This window comes from Canis lupus, chromosome 4 (assembly GCF_003254725.2).
Source record: "Canis lupus dingo isolate Sandy chromosome 4, ASM325472v2, whole genome shotgun sequence".
Classification (NCBI taxonomy): domain Eukaryota; kingdom Metazoa; phylum Chordata; class Mammalia; order Carnivora; family Canidae; genus Canis; species Canis lupus.
This window is the reverse complement of record NC_064246.1, coordinates 4,027,607-4,051,572: the sequence shown is the minus strand read 5'-3', so window position 1 is coordinate 4,051,572 and position 23,966 is coordinate 4,027,607. Positions and strand designations below refer to the sequence as shown.

Here is a 23,966-nt window from a genome sequence, read left to right as displayed (position 1 = left end):
CAACGAATTTTTTTAAAATGTAGACTTAAAAAAAAAACTTCTTCAAATATCACTAAATATATAAAATAGAAAGCGTTTTGGCCTGCAAATGGATCCATTCTAAAAAAAAAACCTTTCTATATTCTACAAGTAACGTTAATCAGATTTTTCTATTTATTTATTTATTTATTTATTTATTTATTTATTTATTTATTTATTTATTTATAATGTAGGGGGTGGGAGGGGCAAAGGGAGAAAGAATCTCAAGCAGACTCTGCACTCAGCTCGGAGCAGGCGTACAGCTCCATCTCACGACCCTGAGGCCATCACCTGAGCTGAAACCAAGAGTCAGATGCTTAACTGACTGGGCCACCAGGTACCCAAATAAGATTTTTTTTTTCTATGCATAACTTTGGGGGGTGACCTCAAGGCCTTCCTCCTACAGAAATGTACACTTCCCCTGCCTCTCCTAAGCTAGGTGCCAAGCCGGGGGTACACTAACATCAGAGTGCCAAATACACGTTAAGAAGATGTGTAGACAAGTGTCCACTGTGAATATGGCTCCTAAAACTACAGAGCATAATTAAATATGCTACCCCAAGATATTTCCTTTCTCCCATTATAGTTACAAAGCCAAGTTGAACAATTTAAAGCCAAGTCATGAATTTTGAATGCTACCTAGAGCATAACGCGCTAAAAGAAAGACCATTAACTCATAAGGTTGTAAATGAACTAGGAGGGTGATGCCCTCTCATAGGACAACACCAAAGCCATCACATGGGATAATACGAGACCAAAGAAAACATATGCTGTGGAGTGGGAGATAGCTAGGCTCAAATCCTGCCTCCTTTAGTTACCAGCCTGCGTGTGGTCTTGGGCAAGTTACTAATTACTCAGCCTCGTTTGCAGTTTCCCAATTTGTAAATTAAGCACAATACTACTGATCTTGAGGTGTTCTAAGGATTACAGAGATTGGATGTAAGCAGAGGAGCACCTGGTATGCTCTGGAGACATGGCTATTATTATAATTTTTAGGCATTCATCCTATACAACCAGTCATGGGGACAGATTTAGCTGATTCTAGGGACATGGCCCTCAGATGGCCCCTAGATATAAAGATCCAATCTAGTAGCTAACACCACAGCAAGCCCGATTGGCCCAGACAAGAAACTGAGCTAACTTGTCATTACTCTGATTACCTGTCCACAGATGGACTAAAATAAACACAATCACACAGGTCTTTCACATGCCAACCTAATTCTCAGAGTGTATACAGTACAGAGGTAACTACCTCTGGCATTTCTGGAACCCTGAGGCACGGGGATGTCATTTTATGATGGCTGAAATCAAATCCTCTCCTCTTCTCACCCTCCTCCAATGCCTTCATGTGAATCTTTCACACTTGGAAGACAAAGCCTCACGCATCCACCTCTGATGGTCAGTCAGCCCAGCCCACCTCTTCACTGGTGAGACAAACCCCCTACTGGCCTAGCGGACCACACTGTGTGAGATAAGCATTTTTGCCACATTGGCCCCATGGCTTGATCTATACTCATGCCAAAGCCCAAACCAAATGATATTCAGCTTTTTCAAGATATGCTGCAGTGCCTGTGCCTGTGAATTAATTAAGATACAAGATCTCCCCAAGAGGACTGCTCCAGACAACCTGGAAGGTTGCAGAACAAAGCCCCTCCCCAAGCAGCCTCTTCTATGAGCTGGAGCTGGAGTGGGGGTATGGGGATATTCAGCAAGTGTGAACCCCATAGCCCCATCCACCAGCTGTTGCCCCAGCAACACAGGAGAAAAAAAAAAAAACATTCCAGCTATCAAGGTCTCACTGTGCCATAACTCTCAGAAGACACTCCCCACACAGAATGCAGGGCTCCAGAGCTTAGATTCAACTGCCAAAGCCCAAGAGTGCAGAGCAACAGTTTTCAATCAAAGGAAAGAGAAAAATCACCCGGGGAAGTCTTCCAAGGTCCATTCTCTGCCTGGATGTTTGTGGTCAGGGAATCTGTGTGGTTCAAAGAAGCTACTTCAGTGATCAATCCCTCACACCCTATCTACTGCTGGCCAATAGGATTCGGGGGCCCTGGAATAAGGGAGGGATGGCCCCCAGCACATGAAGGTGTAGATATATATACATGTATGTATACGTATATATATGTATCTCCAAGCAGGGTGGAGCAAGACTCTAGCAGTTTCCCTGCTAATAGCCCACAGTCCTTACGTGTAGAAATTCTCCCTAATACCTAATTTAAATCCTCCCTTCTGTAAACTGAGGCTAGGACTTTAATCCTTCCTTTACTGGAAAGAGTGAATTGGCGATAGCCCCCCCTCATAAAATTTCACAAAATCTGCTTCAAGTTTATTGTTCTCTTCTCTGGAAAGAGATTTCCTTGCACATAGATCATCCTCTAACCCAACAGGAAAGTCCTGGATTATTCTTGTAATTACTGCTTTCTTCTTTATTTTTTTTCAGAGTGGCTACTTTTAGATTTTCAACAAATATAAATTTGTCTCTTTTCTCAAGGCTAAGCTCTTTGAGGAGAAGAGTCTCATGACTGATTTGTTAAGTGCCTTGTGTGCACTCAAAATTACTCGAACGGAGATTATCCAAAACTATCTCTACAGACTCCCAATTGAGAAATATATGGAAGCCATTCTGCTAGGCAGCAGAACTCTATGATTTTTCTGGAAACCTTCTCCAAACCACCTTGGAGGGTCGCCATGCAGTGTCTAACCAACACTGGGCTTGTTGAGGGTGTCATCTATCATCACGTCAGTGTTACACAAACTGAATTACAAAGGCTCATTCTCATTCTCCTCAAAGGCACTTTCCAGGTCAAAATAATACACGACATGATTTGCTTAATGCAATTTCCTATTAACAGCCTAATGTCTCAATGCATTAACACTTTGAGGCATGTTCTAGTGACCCAGAACAAAAGGTAGCCTAACTGGGAATATACTCACATTCCATGGTGCTAATCTGCCAGAATGAGGACTAACCAGAAAACAAAAGCAAGTCTGCACATGACCACCTGTCTTCCAGAGCGGGCACATCAGAGGGTTTTCTATGATAGCAACAGATAATGTGAGGTATGGCTGGTTGTGCCTTGTGAAGTGAGGCAGGCATTCCTACTATGAGATGCTAAAGTACAAGAGTGGAAGAATTAGCCAGAGGTCATGGTACAGCAGCAGTGGGTTGTAGTATCTCCATGCTTTCCTAACATTGAGTTGGCTTATGAAGTTGATGAAGAGCCACATAAAGACTAAGGAGGCATATGCCTCTAGCAGAGAAATTAGGGAGCCCCATCCCTGCATGGTGTCCATCACCATCTTCACGGCCTCAGGAGGGTTCTGCTCACAAGAACACACTTGTGTGCCCATGTGGGCATGTCCACCTGCGCAGTCGCATGTGTGTCTACACATGCACACACACACACACACACACACACACACACACACACACACACTACCATGCTGCTTCAAACTGGCCTGAACCAATTCAGCCATTCAAGATTGTTGGGCTATTTTGGGAAATTCTGGAAAACTCTGATCATTAGAGGCAAGTAGGAACAATGTCCCCTTCCCAGTTGTATGTTACCAGGAAGACGAGCCTCAGATTGAATTCTACCACCTGTGTAAAGTCATCAGCAGTCTGGCTAAACAGTTTGACAGTCTTTTCCTGTAAGCCCAAGTCCCTGCTCCCTATTATTTCAGATGGCCCACTGAGCACCTCCCATAGAATTTCACCCTGAGTCAAATAAAGCAATATACTGACAGTAGGATCCGCCAAACTTTATGTTAAATCAGCACATGAAATCTGCCACTAATCAGAGTGTTGGATTCCAGACCTAGGTCATTGTCCCCCAATGTCAAGGCTGCCAGGCTCACCAGATTCTTATGTTCCATTCAAGGGGTTGCTCATCTTTCTAGCCAAACATCCATGTGCATGCCACTCTTTCACTGAGGGAACTTATTTCTAGCACTTCCTACATTTGCTAGTGAGCCCTCTGCTGCAGATTTAAGTGGCTCACCTTGAAGCACTTGACATTCTTATACTAGTTGCCCCTGCTATATGGACTCTTCACTGAGTTAGGAATCAACTAACTAATCCTTGGTAGTGGCCTGAAATTCAGTCACAAACATACAAGCTGTCTACGTGTAAGTGTTAAAAATGAAATTATAATTAAAGAAGTTCACTGAGAAGCAGCATATGCATGTTTGAGTCAGTTAAGTTCCAGTGTTTCAGTGTCACTGGCTCATGTTGATGAGTCTCACTGATTCTCAGCTATAGAAGTAGGAATGGACCTGCCAGCCAGTGGAATGGCCACTACCAAAATAAATATAAACCACAGGAACACAAATTGGCAAGAATGTGGGGAAAGTGCAGCCCTTGTGTGCTGTTGGTAGGAATGTAAAATGGTACAGCTGTTGTGGCAAAAAATATGGAGATTCCTCAAAAAAAATCAAGCATAGAAGTACCCTATGATCCAGCAATTCCACTTCTGAGTATATATCCTCAAAGATCTGAAAGCAGGGTCTCAAACAGGTATTTGTACACCGATACTCATAGCAGCATTATTCACAATAGCCAAAAAATTGAAGCCACCCAGGCATCCACAGACAAGCAAATGAAGGAAAAAAAATGGTAGTGCATGCACACCATGGAATGTTATTCCCGCCTAAGAAGGAAAAGTTCTAACCCAGGCTACAACACGCTCGGATGAGCCTTGAGGATGTTACGCTCAGTGAAATAAGCCAGTCACAGAAGAAAGGGACTGTGTAATACCACTCTATGAAGTACATAGAGTAGTCAAATTAATACACAGAAAGTAAAATGGCAGTGGCCAGGGGCTGATGGGGGCCACACAAGAGAATAGGAAACTATTGTTTATTGGGGACAGAGTTTCAGTTTGGCAAGTTGAGAAGAGCTCTGGAGATGGATGGTGGTGATGGCACCACTATGTGAATGTACTTAATACCATTGAACCATATGCTCAAAAATGGGGTAAAACCACAAATTTTACGTGTATTTTAGCACAATTAAACATAATTTTTATTTTTAAAAAATTTTTAAAGATTTTATTTATTTATTTATGAGAGATACACAGAGAGGCAGAAACATAGGCAGAGGGAAAAGCAGGCTCCCTACAGAGAGCCCGATACAGTACTCAATCCCAGGACCTGAGCCAAAGGCAGATGCTCAACCACTGAGGCCATCCAAACACTCCTAAACATAATTTTTTAAAAGGCAAAAATGAAAGCATCAATCTCAACAGAGTTGCTGGAAGAAAGGAGACTGTGTTTGTGGAGTATCTACACCAAGAAAGCCTGGGCTCATTACAGTTAGTTCTTTATTATTAGTGTGATACACAGCACTGACTTTAGCTTCCCTTTAACGTTGTGTGTTTTTAGGGTGCCTGGGTGGTTCAGTCAGACACTGGTGAAGCGTCTGCCTTTGGCTCAGGTCATGATGCCCGAGTTCTGGGATCGAGCCCCACATGGGGCTCCCTGTTCAGCGGGGAGGCTGCTTCTCCCTTTCCCTCTGCCTCTCCCCCAGCTCATGTTCTCTCTTGCCCACTCTCTCTCTCTCAAATAAATAAAATCTTAAAAAAAAAATAATAGATCTGTGTGTTCTTAAGGTGAAGTAGAGCATGGCCTTGTGAATTCTCCTCTGCTGCTGGGAGTCTCTGCATTGGATTAGGTGGAAGAAAGGGACACTACCCCTGACATTACATGGGGACCCCAGGTGTGGGGCTGGGCACATCCACCCCTGCTCCCTCGCTTCACCTGGTCCTCTGGTTTGTGAACTCTGGATGCCTTCTCCTGGCCTATTTCCCAGACCCCACAAGTCAGAATGGATGGCCATACCAGAGCAGGTCCTTCCGTCCCCTCGGAATCCAATGGAACACTCGCAGGTGAACTGAACCCCGGGGCCAGGACGACAGGCCGCGTTGGTGTCACACCCATGAGTGCCGATGTAGCAAGGATTCTGAAGGGCATCAGGGGAGCCATCTGCAAAGGAGAGAGATATTGAGGCAAGTGAGTAATTCAGAAATGCCAGCAGAGGAAGGAAGGCCCAGCTAATGACCCAGAGAATGGCCAAGGGTTCCTGGAACAAGAAACTAGCCTGCCCCTGCATCACCATGGGGCAGGATAGGTGAACTATCCCTCCAGATCCATGCCTATTTTTGTAAATAAAGTCTTACCTGAAACCAGCCACATCCATTCACCTGCATATAGTCTGTTGCTACTTTTGTGCTATGGTGGCAGAACTGAGATCTTGTGACAGACACCATATAGCTGGCAAAGCCTAGAATGTTTGCTGCCTGGCCTTTTAAGAAAGAACGTACCACCCCCAACGCCTAAAGCTCCAGTTGTCCAAGGAGGGAGAAAGACACCTGCCCTGCTCCTGCTTTATGGAGCTAGGCAAGGACAAACTTGGTCAGCTGGGGAAGTGCCCTGGGTATGAAGGGAACACCAAAACAACTAAAAAAGAGAAAGACCTTACTGCCAGACCCCAGATATACAGAACCCCCGGGGCTCGAAGAGCTGCCATTCCTACCCCTCACAGGACCAATGGAGTTGCTTAGTGCATAGCGCAGGATCCTCTCCTCCTGGTTGTATAGTACAAACACGCTGTCCACAGAGAGCTGCTGGGTGCTGGGCAGGACCGGCCGGGAGGTGTCGTGGGCACACTCCTGGAAGGTGATGGTCTGGCGCCACTGGTAGGTGTAGATGTTGGAAGAGGCAGCACCACCTTGCTCAGGCTCTGTCACGGTGTACTCCCGGGTGGAGGAGGACGTGATCACTGGGGTACGGTGGCAGAGAGAAAGCAGACAAGGTAGGGAGACAAATGAGGCAAAAAAAAGTCTTAGTCGAGGGCTTTAAAACCATCGGCGGTATTCCCTGTCCAGATGAGAGACTGGATGGAATGGGTTACATAAGACCATTTATTTCAGCATTGGGGCTCACTGTGTTACCTAGATTTTCCATATTATTATGGTATTGTTCATATTAGTCATATTTACTGCTTCCTCTTATCAAGTGTTCTTTGTAAGTTCTAAAGCCACCCAGAAGCAACCCAGAGATAAGAGGTCTGCTGAAAGAGCACACACTTGAAAGCAGATACACCTGAACTTAACACCTTGCACCACCACTCACAAGGTGGACAATCACAGGCCAGTTACAACTTCTTCAGCCTCCGTTTCTCTTACACTGTGGTTTGGGGTGAGGATGACATAATGTATGTAAAATTTCCGGACCCATGCAGGCTAGTACTGTTAAGATAAACTACCACTTATGGAGCACTGACCACGTGACTAGCAGAGAGCTAATGGCTTTATATAGGTTATCTCACTTGGGATTCAATAAATAGTGGCTGCTATGTATAACCCTAGATGAAACACTTCTCTAATACAAAGAGAGAGAGAGAGAGAGAGACACTAAATGGGTTTCAATATCAATTTCTGAAAAATTACTAAAATGCTGTGAGCAAACCTTCAGAGAGAACAAGATAGCCTTCCCTGCTCAGGAGAGAGCCTGCTTTTGACCCATACTATGAAACTTTCAACTTCCGATTAAAAAAAGAAGAAGAAGAATAAAAGGTTCTTTATATTTGTGTGCTCTGCTGTAGTTCACAACAAAAGCCAGAAGATAAATAAAATTAGTATAAGCTGCCTCCTGTCCAGCTCCCACATGCTACGCTGCCAGAAACACCATCTGGTCGCAGGCTGACTGCAGACTAGGGTCCTGCTGCTCATTCCACCTCCTATTCACCAACCCCAGGAGAGCTCAATCAAGCCACAAAGCCCTGGTAATTAGTACAACCTTTCTGTATGGCAATTTAATAAGAGCCTTTAAAAAGTTCCTATTGTTTGGCTCAGCAATTCTATTTCTAGGAATTGAATCTTAGAAAAGAATCAGAAATTTAGTCCAGACTTTTGATGATGGCCTTTTGACTGATTATGAGATGGGAAAATTGGAAATAACTTAAGCTTTAGAAAACAGAATGGCTTAAATTAACAGCTGTATAATAGTGTGGTATAATTGCAATTTCATTTAAATAAAATTGCTCTATCCAACTGTAGAGCATGTAATAATATGGCATCAGTGTGAAATTTCTTGACTGTGATCATTGCACTGTGGTCACATAAGAGAATATAAAATGGGTGACTTATTTAGGGAGAAAGTCAGAAGAATAATATTTCGGTGGAGGATTATAATGACTATAACTTACTCTCAAAAAAATGTATCATTTGATATATATGTATATATATATATATATATATACATACATACATATAAGAATGGTCAAGTAAATATGGCAAAATGTTAACAATTAGTGAAGCTGGGTAAATGGCCGATGGAACCTGTGCTACTTTCAACTTTTGTGTAAGTTTGATATTATTTAAAAGAGTAAGTTAAAATATAGATGTATACATATATACACATGTACATATAGTTATATACATATGAAATATCCATGGTATACATTACATCCCTAGGACTTATAAAATCTATAGTGAAATATTATATATATATGTACACACAACCCAACATATGTGTACATATATATATATATATATACACATATATATGTTGAGGTATTTTTCTAATATTTTTATTTTTAAGCAATCTCTAAACTCAAAGTGGGGTCCACCCAACTGAGCCTGCCAGACGCCCCTGTTGGGATATTTTATATATAAATGAGGGACAGGCTGAAAGGAAATAATTTAAATCTAATAATAACTTTGCCCCAGTTTTACCACTATGCTTCTTTTTTTTTTTTTTGCACTAATTTCCTACTAGTGTGTACTATGTCTATAATTAGGGGAAAAGGTGACTTTAATAAGCTAGCACCCAGATACTTCCCACTAGGAAGCCCAGGGGATGGCCCAGCCCCAGGGCTCCTGCAGCAGTGGGTGGGTCTGGAGCCAGTGGGGAGCTGGAGCTGTGCCCATACCCCTCCCACTCCCCCACTTCCACCCCTCTCATCTCACCCCCCCACCCCACATGGCTCTGGTGCCTCACCCCCACGAGAGTAGTGGTAGAGCTCTGTGTAGGGCTCGATGTGCACAGAAGAGCCAAATGGGATGTGCGGCACGTGGCCCTCCAGCTCCGTGTTGATGGTCAGGTGTCCATGTTCGTCGATGCCACTGAACTGCTGCTTGATGACCAGCTTGCCCGGATACCCCACAAAGGTCACCTCGGCCTGGCGGGTGAACTCACCTCCTGGAAAGCAACGTGAGTCATTTTGTCACCTGGGAAGGAGTAAAAATGACTCCTAGGCTCAGGGGTTGCTCATGATGGAGGCTCACACCTCCTCTACAGTTTGGTTGGCAGAAATGGAGCCCGTGATGCTGGGGACAGGGCTGGAACATCCCTGTGGCCCAACTGAGTCATGCACAGAGGAGAGAAGCTGCTTCCCAGCCCCATACCTGTATTGGAGATGGGCTGGCTCAGGACTAGAGCTGGACAAAGCAAAGGACCAGAGTTGGTCTCCCAGCTGTGCTAGGTGCTAATGGAGCAAATCTGAACAAGTTACCTAATGTCCCGAGCCTCCATTTCTTAAGGATAAAAGAGCGATACATGCTACCTGCTGGAAACTAGATGAGCTAAAGTATGTTTAGAAGTGCTCTGCCAAATGTCAAGCTTTCCAAGATGTTAATTATGGTGATAACTATTGTAACACTTCAGTGTGCCAGTCAGGATGGGTGAGTTGCTCAGGGCAAACCATTGCCAATACCAGAAACCACCTGGGGAGTACTTACTATGGGTGTTGGCTCAGGAACTCCCCTTGGTCTGTGCTAGGCTGCAGCCCCAAAGATGCAGCAAAAATACTTCTCCTTCCAGCTTCTTTTCCTTTCCACATATGCATACTCCCATTACAGCTGGGGTGCTGGCACACTATGGCCTCGGGGCTAACTCTGGCCACTCAGGCCCATAGCCCTTGAGCCAAGAATGCTCTTTACATTTTTAAATGGTTTATTAAAAAGTCAGAAGAATAATATTTCGTATTACATGTTATCATATATATTTCACATATATACTATGTGAAAATTACATGAAATTTACATTTTAGTGCCCATTAATAAAGTTTCATTAGGACACAGTCACACTTGCTCATATGACATATTATTTATGATTGCTTTTGCTCTGTGATCACTTAACAGAGTTGAGCAGTTACAACAGAGGTCATATCGCCTAGAATATTTAGGCAAAGCAAATGTTTACTATCTGCCCATTTGCAAAGTGTGACAATTCCTGCTTTATAGTACCCAAGTCCCAGGCGGATGTCCAAGTGCTAATCCACGTCCTGGGACATTTAAGGACCACGGTAGTAAAAGAGATTTACTGTGGTAGGAAATTTGTAAAGACTCCCTCAACCCTGCTGAAGTTGACGTTGTTACAAAATACCACCAGTTTAAATGAATCCACAGAGAGAGCAACACCAATTTGAAAACCTGTGTGGGGATGGAGTAGCGTCTGTGGGTCTGACTGCAAATCTTGGCTGTCAGGAAAGAGCATGTTTGCATGAGAACGTGAACCTGGTTATAATACTCAGGATATATATGCCTGAAGGATAGAGAAAAAATATTAGGCCATACAGTTGATACCTCATGGGTAGGTCCACCCTTTTTCAAATATGTATCCTCTCCGTTCTTAAATGGCCACATTGCAGGAAACTATGTATTTAATGTCCCATGACTTTTGGAGGGTTACCATGGCAAAGCCTAGAGACCCTGCTGCATGGCCTTTTCACAATAAAGCCACGGTTGAGGCTCCAGCAAGGTGAAGAGGTGGGGGAAAAAACAGATCTAGGTAGTCAGAAGCAGCAGATGGGTACCAGTGACCCAGAACAATGGGCTCCAAATTCTGGAAGTGTCTAGAGAGGAAGGACACAGTCTCTTAAACCCAAACTATTCCAGGAAAAGGCCTCCAGCATGCACAGGGAAGCTGGCCTCAGCAGAACATGGGAGAGGCCATGACCACACTACAGAAATGTCCCCCCAAACATCTGCCCCCGGGTCTGCTAAAGACTGCACTGTCCCTGATAGGGCACAGCCTCTGGGAAAATTAGGTTTTCTAAGACTCAGGAGGATTATGTTTATCAGGCTTAATTCACTAGCTAGAAACAGCAGATTCCTTTTCTCCAAGCAGATGCTAAAGAAATGTCAAATATCAGATCAGATTGGTTGGGAATTTGAGGCAGGCTTGATAACAAAAGGAGGGAGACTGTCACAGCCTAAGACCTAGGTCTTAGGTCTAGAGCCACAAAATGCTCATCAGTAAGTGTCTGCAAACCTAGAGTTTCCTTACTATTAACCCCCAGGCCTCCCAGGCACACCTGTGGGGTCCACTGATTTTACCGTTGAAGATAAATTACCTGTTATGCTGAACCCATTCTTGAATGCATCCTGTTCCACTGCAAACATCCATCCAATGATGCCTCCGATGGGGGCCAGAGGAAGCAGAGAATAGCCCACGGTCTCGGGAATGGTGCTGATGGCTGTGTAGGAGCGCCCGTGGTTCATTACCACGTAAGAGTGGAGGTCGGTGTTCTCAAAGACGATGGGAACTGGGCTGTTCCCCACAAAGATCCTTCCTTTCACCTTGCCATTAACTCGCTGGGGGGAACCTGAGCAAGAAACGAAGAAGCCAGCTTTTTTTTTAAAGATCTTATTTATTTATTCATGAGAGACACACACAGAGAGAGGCAGAGACATAGGCAGAGGGAGAAGCAGGCTCCCTGCGGGGAGCCCAATGCGGGACTCGATCCCAGGACCCCGGGATCATGCCCTGAGCCAAAGGCAGACACTCAACCACTGAGCCATCCCGGTGCCCCAGAAGCCAGCCTTTTAAAAAAGAGTAACATGCCTGGTAGGACCTGTACCTCTAAAGCAAAGAGATAGAAAGGCATTGGGATCATTGAGAGCAGTTGCCAGGAGGACAGTAGTCACAACTGTCTGTGAGCATTTGAAATTCCAACATCCTTCCTCTGTCCCATGCTGATCCATAATGGACAGCACGGAAGTAGCTCCAAGGGGAGTCACTGTGTGATGAAGGAGCTTCAGGGTCACATTAAATCATCTTAGGAGAACGGTGTCACGAGTGATCTAGAACTAGGTGATCCTATCACTGATCACTCTTAGGTGTATAAGGAACAGAATTCCTAATTTCACTGGGTAGTCCTGGGAATCTGGGACATTTGGCAGCCTGATCTATCACACACCTTAATACACAGCTCTGGCTCAAATATGGTTCTATCACTGAGAGTGAGGACCGTCTGGGTCCCGGAGCTTCATTCAAACCAAGCTCCAACAGATGTGGGCACTGCAGATGTCACAGGACACACAGACATGGCCTCTGGCCCAGGATCGGCTCATGGACTGGGGTGTGTTTGTGGTTGACTGTTGCATTCAGAAAACTGGGAAAGATGTGAAACCTACTGTGGAAATGTAAAAGCCTTCTTCACAAGTTACCAAAGAGTATATATAGAATAGTTTTTGTTTTAAAAGCACACTAATAATAAATGTTAGCATATACCTCGGGGAAAATACAAGAAGAGATATACACAAAACTGCTAACAGGGGTTAACTCAGGGCAATACGGTAAACTTTCATTTTTCTGTAATACGTGCCTCTATGCTTTGTAAGTATTTATAACTTGCATACATTACTGTTTAATCAGAAAAATGTAAGATCTAAAGAAATTAAGTCGTTTTTGCATTCAAATAAGAAAACTGAAGGTTACCACATGACCCAGAAATTCCAACTCCTAGGTGTCTTCCCAAGAGAGCAGGAAACATATGTCCATACAAAAACTTGTACACAAATGCTCTTACTAGCGTTATTCATAACGGCCAGGATATCCGTTGCTTGGTATAACCACGCAAAAGAATACATAGCTAGAAAAAAAAGAATAAAGTCCTGGTATGTGCCAAAACAGGGATAAGCCTTGAAAACAGCAAGTGAAGTGAAAGAAGTCAGATGCAGAAGGTCACATATCATATGATTCCGTGGAATGAAATGGAAATATTTTGGAAGAGGATAAGCCATAATGGCAGGAAGTAGATGAGCTGTGGAGAGGGGTTAGTGGATACAGTGTTTCTTTCTGGACTGATAAAAATGTTCTACAGCTAGACAGAGGTGACAGCTGCACAACTTAGTGAGACTAAAATCCAGCAAACCATGTACTCTATTTTTAAAAAATATGTTTTTATTTATTTGAGAGAGACAGAGACAGAGATAGCAAGAGAGCAGGAGCGGGGAGAGGAGAGAGAAGCAGGCTCCCCAGTGAGCAGAAAGCCCAATGCAAGGCTCAATCCCAGGACCCTGGGATCATGACCTGAGCTGAAGGCAGACACTTCACTGACCAAAACCCCAGGTGCCCCAAACTGTGTCCTTTAACAAGGATGTTAATTATATCTTTAAGAAAACTGAAGGGAGAGGTAAATAAATCACTTTGGACTGTTCAGGTTTGATGCAGAATTAAATTCGATCAGTTATTGATTGCACATACTTTGTTTCTCTTCATAGATTACCAGGGACAGGACTTTCAGATCCACCCAGCTCCTTCACCTGGCCTCAGCAGTTTTCTGCACCCAGAAAGTTCTCAGTAAAGTCTGTTGAATAACACTGGACACAGGGGCTTGCACCTGAGCATCATCGCTTATGATCAGAAAACCCTCTGCTATGTTCACTATGCCCAAGCTGTTAAACAGGGTCACTGACAAGCCAAGACATACTTGACACACACAGTGTTTCAGCACACAAATTGTGTCATTACACTGGGGAATGCTATGAAGTTGGAAGACTAATATCGAAAAAATGCATCCCCCAAACAATTACAGAAACAAGCAAGAAAGCCAAGTGAAGGAAACCAAACAAATTTTTTCCACCAAACCTTGAGCCAGAAAAATGTTTCAAAAGTAGCAAGAATCCAACAAATATGTAAACCACAGAAGTATTATGGGGCGAGTATATAATGTCAAAATATGCAGCTGAACAGTTTGTTACATCTGAGCTTGTCACCAAACACAAACTGCTCAGCATTTCCAGCTCTGATACTTGGCATGGAAAGAGGGAAGGAGAGGTTGCTCTTTAAGAATAAGCTTTCATTGTAAATTCTGGAAGTTTCTCTCTGGGTGAGAGATGTACGAAAGCCAAGCCAAAAACAAGAAACAGAGGCATACCATACTACCTGGGGTGGTGGGATTTAAAAGAAAACAGAAAACACACTTACAGAAGTTCAAAACATTTCCCCAAATTAATAGGTATACATAATTTTCTTTCATCAGATGGTATTTAACAAAACTCCCTTTATCTCATTGCGATCTAGAAGGAAACGTTTTTTTTTTTTTAGCAAATTAAAATAACTGATTTCACTACAGCTATGGCCAGGGATGTGAAAAACAGAAACTGTTCCTCCGAGTTTCAATTAGTTAAATTTTGCAAAGCAGTTGAGATTCTTCAGCACAAAGAAAATGACCAATGAGGGACAAGTGAGGTGATGTAGCACCTAAAAGGACCAATGTTCAGTATGGTAGGGTTTTGTGGCTTTTGTTTTAATTTTAGTCTATGCCCCAGACTCCCAGAGGTCTTACTCTCTGAGTAAACTATTCTCTTACCCCTCTAGACTTCCGCTGAGAAGACTGTTCTGCTCACCAGAGAGCATCAAGACTGGCTGGTCCTCTTGGGGGTAGAGCTTAGAACTGATATTGACCCACAGCTGAATCCATTTTGGAGTCAGCCCCACAATGGGTTTGGTGCTCCAGAATTAACTGGTGTACCCCTTACGCTCCGCCATCATCATGCAGTGATTTCAGAGGCATGAAGAGAGGACAGTGGGAAGGGATGGGTGATTGGAATATACTTTTCCCTACTACAAATTTTGGTCCATGCCTGCCCACCATGGCCCTGCTGGAGTTTAACAACCATTAGGACAGTCAGGGCTGTGATCAATGCCACATGGGAGGTTGGAAAGAAATGGAAGAAAATGAGAGGCATTAACAATGCCTGGCTGGTCCAGGCTGCATTATTTAAACACTTCAGCCTTTGTCCCATGTTAGGGGCCTTTGTAAAGATGGGCTCCCAAGGCATCAAGATGGAGAAAAACATAGCACAGGAAAGAAAGAGACCCCACTTTATTAGAAAAGTGGGCATTCCCTGAGAAAAGCCCTTTAGAGGAGTATGAGAAAAATGGGAATGATATATTAAATATCATTTTAGATCTACTAAAAACACTACCCACCTTTAGAGATGTAGCCAACATTTCAAAACAAACACCATAACAAAAACTCCACTCCCTCCTTCTCCCCACACAAATGGGACACATCAAAGCCAAATACCTCATTCTTTTCTTTTTTGAGAGAGAACAAGAGCGAGCAAGAGAGAGCACAAGCAGAGGGAGAAGGAGACAGAGAGAATCTCAAGCGGGCTCCATGCCCAATGTGGAGCCTGACACCAAGCTCGATCGCACAACCCTGAAATCATGACCTGAGCCAAAACCAAGAGCGGGACTCTTAACTGACTGAGCCACCCAGGTGATCCCAAAGCCAAATACCTTCTGCAACACATTGCTGGCCATTCCCAGTATAGCCCGCGACACAGCTGCAGCAGAACCCCGTGGCAAAGTCCCTGCATTCGGCATGCACAGAGCACTGGTGTCTGTTGTTGGCACACGTCTGGCGGGAGTCCGTGTTGTAGCTGAACACTGTTCAGAGAAAACACAGCACACCTGTAAGCACCCTGCATGGCGGTGGACCAGGCTTTACCATACTGTGTGCACTTGAGCCTCGCAGGAATTCCCACCTGCTCTAGTACTGCTGACTACTTGTAGCTACTTAAGTCATATAGTGGCTCCTGTACTCAAACCACCAAGGCAAATGGGTCTAAAAGGAGTTTGAGAAATCACAGGAGTGAGTTATTTAAAAATGCTATAATCCAATGTACTGGATCCCTGAATCAATATTATCACTGTATCCCTACTAGGTCACTGCCACCCAACATCAATCTTAACATGGCGTCCATGTAATATAGTCAGATCAGCTTCACATTTTGGGACATATCTTTGATTTTTTTTTTTTTTTTTACTATCTTATTGTGGTAAAAAAAAAAAAAAATATATATATATATATATATATATATATATATATATATATATAATAAAATTTGTCATTTTAATGACCTGAAAGTATTTTTAAAACTTCCCCATTCTTCTCCCAGGGGAAAACTCTGAAGCTCTTATACTGAAAAGCTGACTAGAAATAATTCCTTAGTCATACTTGGTCTAAAGGTCTTTGACTCAAAAAAACAAAAAGAATTTCTATTTCAAATTCCTACTTCCCAGCTTCATTTTGTTAGAATTATGAACTGGCTCATTAAATTTAATAATCCACAGCAAATTAATTTGGAATCAGGTTCAAAAGCACATGGGGAGACATTTTAGAGGGGATAATGATCCAATTTATGATTGACTGTGACAAGGGCAGATAAAAGTAAAGTTTAACGTCAGGTCAATTTGATTAGTCTACAAGCTCAGAAGGGAATTTCCGGTGTGTAAAGGTGGCGTTTGGAGCTCGGAACACTAGGGCCTTGAGCTGAACACACAAAACGTGACTGGTTGCTTCAGCTCCAGCTGCGGGCCTGGCTCCCAGTGGGTCCCTTACTGCCTGCGTATCTGTGAGTGACTTTTCAAATAACACCAGGAATAGACTGCTGACTATAGAAAACTGACCTTTCTACTAAAAACAGGGAAATAAAACCATGGGATGGAGGGACAGAAAAATATCTGTTTTAGGCACAGTTGGAGTTCAAATTGAGGCTTTTTACCAGTACCAGGTAATATACCACCCCGAGTTGCTGGTGCTAGCTATGATCTCATTTCAAAGTGATGGCTTCACGGATGAGAAATTCACAGACACCTAGACAGGGGAAAAGCAGGATAAGACTCCAGACTCCACATCTGTGAGTAAACATAACCCCACATGTCTGGGGGACACCAGTCTGGAAGCAGCTGTAAGAGCAGAGTGCCATGTGCTAAGAGTTGTTAGCATTGCCCCAGGAAATCCAGGGTGTATGGAGCCTGACACTGGGCTCAATCTCACAACCCTGAAATGAGACATGAACCCATGTTCTCATCATGCCATAAAGGGTAACTTCTCTATTTCTATGTCTTAGAAGTAAGTAAGCACATCCCCCCTGGGCCACCAGATCTTGTCCAGGTTTGGGGATACTCCAAAAAGAACAAACATTTATAACGACTGCAATGAAACAAATCAGAAAATGTAAGGAGAAATAAAAATTGAGTGAATAATGTGCAATGGAGTCGATTTTTCTGGGGGCCTTATAAATTCATAGTAGAAGCAGGAAAGAGTCACAGTAAACATCATTTAAAGGCTTAGACTATCTCATGTAAATGAATGTTAACAGATTATATGTCAACCTGCTGAGCAAAACATAATTAACACAGTTTAATTTGAACATCTTTTATAAGACAAATCAAAGCATGCAAGAGCTCAAATGGTTTTCCTTCAAAATAGAGCAAAAACCCGACAGAATATGGTTGGCTAGAAAAGATTGTATTTTAAAATTATCTTTAAAAGGGGGATCTATTTGTTTTGTATTTTGAAATCTTTAAACCCAGATTGTTTTGTATTTTGAAGCCAACCCTGAAGCTGACAGGACTGGGGAGGAAAAATAATCAACCATCTTCACGCCAAAACCAAGAGGAAATAGACGTCAAAGATAAACTGCGTAAATAGCCCAAGAACCTTCCAAAATGTTTTTTCAGGTGTGTGAATATATTTCTGATCCCAGAAGTCACAAATAAGAAAATCTGACTTCCAAAATACTTCCAAAGCCCTCTTCTCTTTCAAACAGACAAAAGGAGTCAGAGGAAACTTGAAAGAGCACCCGCTCGGCAGTTCCTGTGACCACAACCCTAATCCCCAAAGATCCCTTGGAGTCTCTGAAGCCACCAGGCCCATCCAGCAAAGTTCTACAGCTGTGATGGCCACCCCTACTTCCCCAGGTCTCAACCTTCCAAACTGCCATATAAGGCACACAACTGACCCCCTCCTGTCCTGGGACATGCCAGCTATAACGTAAATGGCCGTACCGACTCCTGTCTCCTCAACCTCGTCCACGTCTATGACCTGTGCATGCTGCTGGGGAAATGTCTCTGCTGGTGGCTGGAAAGACCTGGTCCTCTCCGTGGGAGGTCCGGGGTGTCTCTCAGTGGGCAGGCGGCGGGGGGAGAGGACACGGGGCGCGCTGTACGTGCCAGGGTCTCCCCTCCTCGGATCCTCATAGGGGAAGGGTGTCGTGCTCACGTCCCCCAGGCCCAGATGGGTCACCGATTCATAGTCTTCATCATCATACTCTGCTCCGTCATCCAGTCCAAGGCTCACGTCGGAGGGCACCACGCCGCTGGCTGTGGCTGGACTCCCGATCTCGAACACCCAGACGCCCTGCTGCCCAGAGTTGCTGCTCCTAGAGGAAGGACAGGCTTCTTAGAAACAGGCCAGCAACCCACAAACTTCCCCCACTAACAAAGCAGGAGGAGCCCTTAGAATCTGCATGTCAGCCTGGAACACACTGCCTACTTTGTCTGAGTCTTTGGTTCTGGCATAAAGCTCCTAAAATCCTGCTAATCTCTGCAGTGTCTCTTGTATGCTGATGAGATGAGCGGTGGCTGGGACCCCAGAGATCTTCAGGATGAGGGCGGGACAGCAAAAAGACCCAGGCATGATTAGAGGGTTGGAGCTTTCAGCTCCACACCCTGACTTCGAGAGAGGGGAGAGGAGTTGGAGACTGAGTGAATCACCAATGGCCAAGGAGTTCATCAATCATGCTCATGTAATAAAAACCCCTAAACAATGAGGGTGGGAGAGCTTTGAGGTTGGTGAGTATAGGACATGCAGAGCTGGCATGGAAGCCTCAAGTCCCTTCTGCCTCTGATACCTTGCTATATGCATTTCTTCTACTTGGCTGCTCCTGACTTGTATCCTTTAAAATAAACTGGCGATAGTAAGAAAAGTGCTTTCCTGAGTTTTGTGAGCCATTTCTAGCAAAATTATAGAACTTGGCAAGGAGTCACAGAAACCCCTAATTTATAGCCGGCTGATCAGAAGTAGAGGTGGCAATGTGGAGCTTCCCCATAGCTTACATCTGAGGTGGGTGCAGTCTTGTGGGATCAAACCCTTAATCTGTGGGGTCTCTGTTCACCCTGGGCTGTCCGTGTCAGAACCGAGCTGAACTGTAGAATGCCAAATGGATGTTCAGAAAGTTAGGGAATTGGTTGGTGTAGGAAAAAAAAAATGCCACCTATTTGGTGTCAAAAGTGTTGTGAGTGAACACAGTACAGACTTAGATTATCGGAAATGTCAACTCTAGCAGCTGTGGGATCTTGGACGGGTCTCAGTTTACCTTTTTCCATCCCAAGGGTATGGTGAAATGTAAATGAGATTCAGGATGTAAAAGACTTGTATAATTTTTTAAAAAGTACAATACAATGACCCTAATCTCTTCTTCCTTCTCCACCATGTTTACTGTTCTTATGCATCTGTGATTGGAAGTGCTCCTATCAGAAACTATGTAAAATGACCAGCTTATACAATGGAAAGAAGGAACAGACATTACTCAGTGGAGGATACGGAGCAAAACATTGGGGTGGGATAGGGGATAAGGAATCAAGAAAGCCCTGTAGAAACAGGTTATGTATTCCATCTGTCGGTCCCAGGACTCCAAGAGAGGCAGTGGTGTGCAGGAGCTTGCTAGCACCAGCTCATGAGAGCCAGCTGCTAAATTTTAATAATTTTGCAAGCCAGTTCTTAAACAGACCCATTGTAAAAAATTAAATCCTATAAACTTACAATTAAACAAATTACATTAAAAACAAAGGCGCTAAATACTTGAAACCCATCATGTTGAATTATTTAACTATTATCGATGTTCTGGAAGTTATTTAAGTCTACTGCATCCGTAGGGTGAGAAGAATGGTTCTCTTCTCAACTCCATATTGAGCAACATGACAAGGGTAGCTGGAAACTGGCCATGAGTTTCACACCACAGAAACAGGCGAGCACAATAAATGAGGGCTTTTGCCACCCACACAATGCCAGTTGCTACTCACACCATTAAGTCAAGGGCAAGGGATGTTTAGATCCAATTGGGTAATATGAAATTGGGAGGGTGGTGTTCTTTCTTCACTTTTCAAGGCACAATGAGAGAGAAAGGTTTTAGTTTTAGAAAAAAAGCAGTCTGAGTTTCCCCTGCTTTTGCCAAATTCTACAAAATAGCCCAAAAGAGCACTAATTCTGTTGTGAGAGTTTCTATTCTCATCCACGTGGCGGGGCAGGGGGTGTGAAGGGGGAGACGTTCTTTTCACAGCTGTGGGTTTATAGCAGGAGATAGGGTGTGAAGAGCGTTTATTTGTAACTTTATGCTTGTAGAGGAGATGGTAGCAACCGTTTCAAATGTGCATGCTATCAAAAAAAAAAAATGGGATACCTGTTCATTGAAAGAGTGTATTACTTTGAATTCATCAAGGAAAAGGCACTACATGATATAAAAAACTGTATAAAAAATTTAAATCTGTGGGAACGTTTTCAGGACATGTTCTCTAGTGCCCATTACTGATATATAATAATATATACAATCCTTAATAAAATAATAAAACCATCATCTTAATAATAAAATGATCATCAAGGGAGAATCTACTGAAGAACAAGGAAAGCATACTTGGCCAAATTTCCAATTGATTCTCTGTCGTTAGCAAATATATTGTATGCTCCTTCGCTCTTCCAGAATAATCCCTGGATGCCTTGACTGAATGCGACCACAGCAGGAACTTGATTCTCGTCCTTCTTGGAGAATGTCGTATAGAACTGCAGGCCATCTTCAGGATAGAGAAAAATGGCATAGGAGCTGTAATCGGAGGAGGCCAGAACAGCCTGGAATGTGTTTCTCTGCAAAGATGAGTTGAGACTCAGTTACTCAGGAATATATCATTAGACCTTAAATTGTCCTATTCACCAGACTATCTAGACAAAGTCCTGAGATAGCAGTACTCTCACCTTATTCTAGAAGTATTTTTGTAGCAAGAGTTAGGCATTCCAGGATGGCTCCACTTAAATCTTTAAGGCTGGATCAACATGAAATTTTCCAATTAATTAATGAATACCTTCTCCATGAAGCTTCGCTAAAAATTATAGAGATGGTACCTCTACACTGGGGCCTAAATCTCATGCCACTGAGCAAATTCTTATCCTTAGAATTTGTTTCCATGGCCATTAAACATATTAACCACACTTATCATTTGTCATACATTTATCGAACCCAAGCAATGTACAGTCAGAAAAAAAAAAAAAAAAGAACATGAGCATTGGGAGAAAACAGATTTGAAGCTAAATCTTTGCTCTACTCATTATGGGTTATGGGACCTTGGGCATGTTACTTAAATTCTCTAAGCCTGGATTTCTGAACCTGCTAGATGGAAAGAAAACCACATACTTCACAGAAATGTTAGGAGACCTGTGTATGATATGAAGAGCCAGGCACAGAGAAAGTATTCCCTAAATGTTGTTGGTACCTTTCCTATAAATACATGGTCTCCACACTTGAGAATTTCCAGTTTGATGGGAAATTGACATGTGAAGAAAACATTGCAAAATGGGGGGACAGATTCTATAATGGAGTTGTGTGCAAGTGCTATAGAAGCCACAGAAAGAAGTGCCTGAAGCTTAGGGGGCAGGAGCAGAGGAGGCTGTGCGAGTTTAGAGGATCAAGTACGAGTTTTACACCAGTAGTGGGGGCAGGCAGAGAGGGCAGCAAATGCAAGATCCCAGGGCCGAGCGAGATTCATGATCAGAGAATTATGAACAATTTTGACTCAGCTGTGGCAAAGGATGTGTGGAAAAGTAAGGAGAAGGGGAGATTAGTCCCAAGAGGTGGGCAAGGACTCTGTACAAGGGGTTGGGTGTTCATCACTCAAGAGGAGGGGACACACAGTTGAGAAATTTAAGGGTTTTTTTGGTTGCTGTTTTTTGTTAAAGATTTTATTTATTTATTCATGAGAGACACAGTGAGAGAGAGGCAAAGGGGGAAGCAGGCTCCTTGTGGGGAGCCTCATGTGGGACTTGATTCCAGGACCCTGGGATCACGACCCGAGCCAAAGGCAGATGCTCAACCACTGAGCCACCCAGGCGTCCTGAGACATTTAAGGTTTTAAGCAGTTTTCAAGTAGAGCACTCAGTTACAAAAAGCAAAATGTGTCCTACAGGCCTATAACAGGCTTTCCCAAAGTGTGTTCTGTGGGACAAAATGTATCTTACTAGGGAGGGAAAAAAGGAGTATGGCCAAAAGATTTGGGGACTGCTAAGTTTTTTTAAAAAAAATTAGGCAGGTTTCTTTATTGCAGGACTTTTTGGAGCGAATCACCAAGGGGGAGATAACGTTTTGCACTTCTCAAACTTATTTGGCCAGGGGAGGTCTTTTGTTCAAGGACTATCTTATAGGACTGGTATTCTGTGGAACACACTTTAGGAACTACCGACCTAGAACATCCTCTGTTTAAATGGAGTGCTTTTGGATCTTTCAAGTTTCTCTCTACTCTGTAATACTATAAAAATCAAATAATGGTGGAACGAAATTATTGTTTCTAAGGAGAAACAGAGGCATGTCCCAAAAAGTGACTTTAGATATAAAGATGGCTTCCTTGACCTACTCAAGAATCTCTCTTCCTTCAAGGAAGACCAAAGTATATAAAACCAACCTATTGACAACCTTGTACTTGGAAGAGTGCTTACCTTGCCTTCCTGCTCAGGGTCCTTGCTGGGCCCCTGGTAGGGGGCCACAGATTCCCAAGTGACAACCACCACACTACTGGGCTGGAAAGAGACTTCTGGGAATCCTCTCTGGACACACTCTGCAGCCAGCTGAGTGACAGAGGGTGATAAGTCTTCCCGATAATAAACCTTCCCAAGGCCATCTGTCGTGTCCAAGTCTGCCAGAAAAGGTGCGACTACTCCGAAGGTTGGTGGGAAGACCCCAGGATAAGATTCTTTGGCTGGGGGTTCACTCATGGCAATAATGCCATTTGTGGTGACCTGTACAAGAGAAAGCATCGTTAAGAAGAGAGTGGGGAAAGAATTCTTCCTCAGGAACTCTGAGCTCCCACTCACAGAACACTGTTCAGGTACCCCCAGTCTGTCAAATACAACAGAATTGGAGAAGGACATGATCCTGAATTACAAAATTCAGCACTCCTCTCCTAGGCAAGATGGCCTGGTGGAAGGAGCATGGTGCAAGAATCACAGGACCTGACTCTGACATATACCCATCAATGGGCCTTGGACATGTGTCTTGAACTTTGAGTCCTGGGCTTCCCACATGTGCGTGCTTTGCAGCATGCAAACCTAAGCTATTATTAAAGCCTTCACTAATTTACCCAACAAATTGAGTGACCATTACATACCAGGGCTGTACTAACTGCTGTGGGTCCCAAAATGAGTAGTACACAGTCTCTGCCTTCAAGGAACCCACAGTCCAGAGGGACTGACATACATGGAAGATGATACAATGAGTAATGGGTCAAGAAGTAACTTTGGCAGCACATGGCTGGCTCAGTCCATAGAGCATGCAATTCTTGACCTCAGGGTCATGAGTTCAAGCCCCACTTTGGGCCCAGAACCTACTTTAAAAAATAATAAATAAATTAAAAAATTGAAAGTGCATCTCTTGAGAAAAAAAGTAAATTGGAATGGGGCATTATGATATCATTAATTATTAGGAATAGTTTAATGTGTCAGAATAATAGCTAACACTGAATATTTACCATGCTCCAGGCATTTTATTAACATTTAATCCTCAGAAGACCTCCATAAGACTAGATACTACTATTATTCACATTTTTCTGATGGGGCAAGTGAGGTATGTTAGATCTATCCAAAGTTACCAATGAGTGACAGCACT

At 43.4% G+C, this 23,966-nt stretch overlaps 1 protein-coding gene across 1 annotated transcript in view; it reads right to left on the bottom strand.

The window, feature by feature from the left end:
- NID1 (nidogen 1) overlaps positions 1–23,966 on the bottom strand; it is an 83,006-nt gene that overhangs the window by 33,174 nt on the left and 25,866 nt on the right. The window contains exons 2-9 of the mRNA XM_025448448.3: positions 22,802–23,101; positions 20,736–20,962; positions 18,112–18,485; positions 15,556–15,705; positions 11,378–11,629; positions 9,022–9,222; positions 6,554–6,799; positions 5,860–6,003 (exon numbers count right to left, since the gene is read on the bottom strand). Coding sequence (XP_025304233.1) covers positions 5,860–6,003; positions 6,554–6,799; positions 9,022–9,222; positions 11,378–11,629; positions 15,556–15,705; positions 18,112–18,485; positions 20,736–20,962; positions 22,802–23,101 — 1,894 coding nt within the window. The remainder of the gene's footprint in view (positions 1–5,859; positions 6,004–6,553; positions 6,800–9,021; positions 9,223–11,377; positions 11,630–15,555; positions 15,706–18,111; positions 18,486–20,735; positions 20,963–22,801; positions 23,102–23,966) is intronic.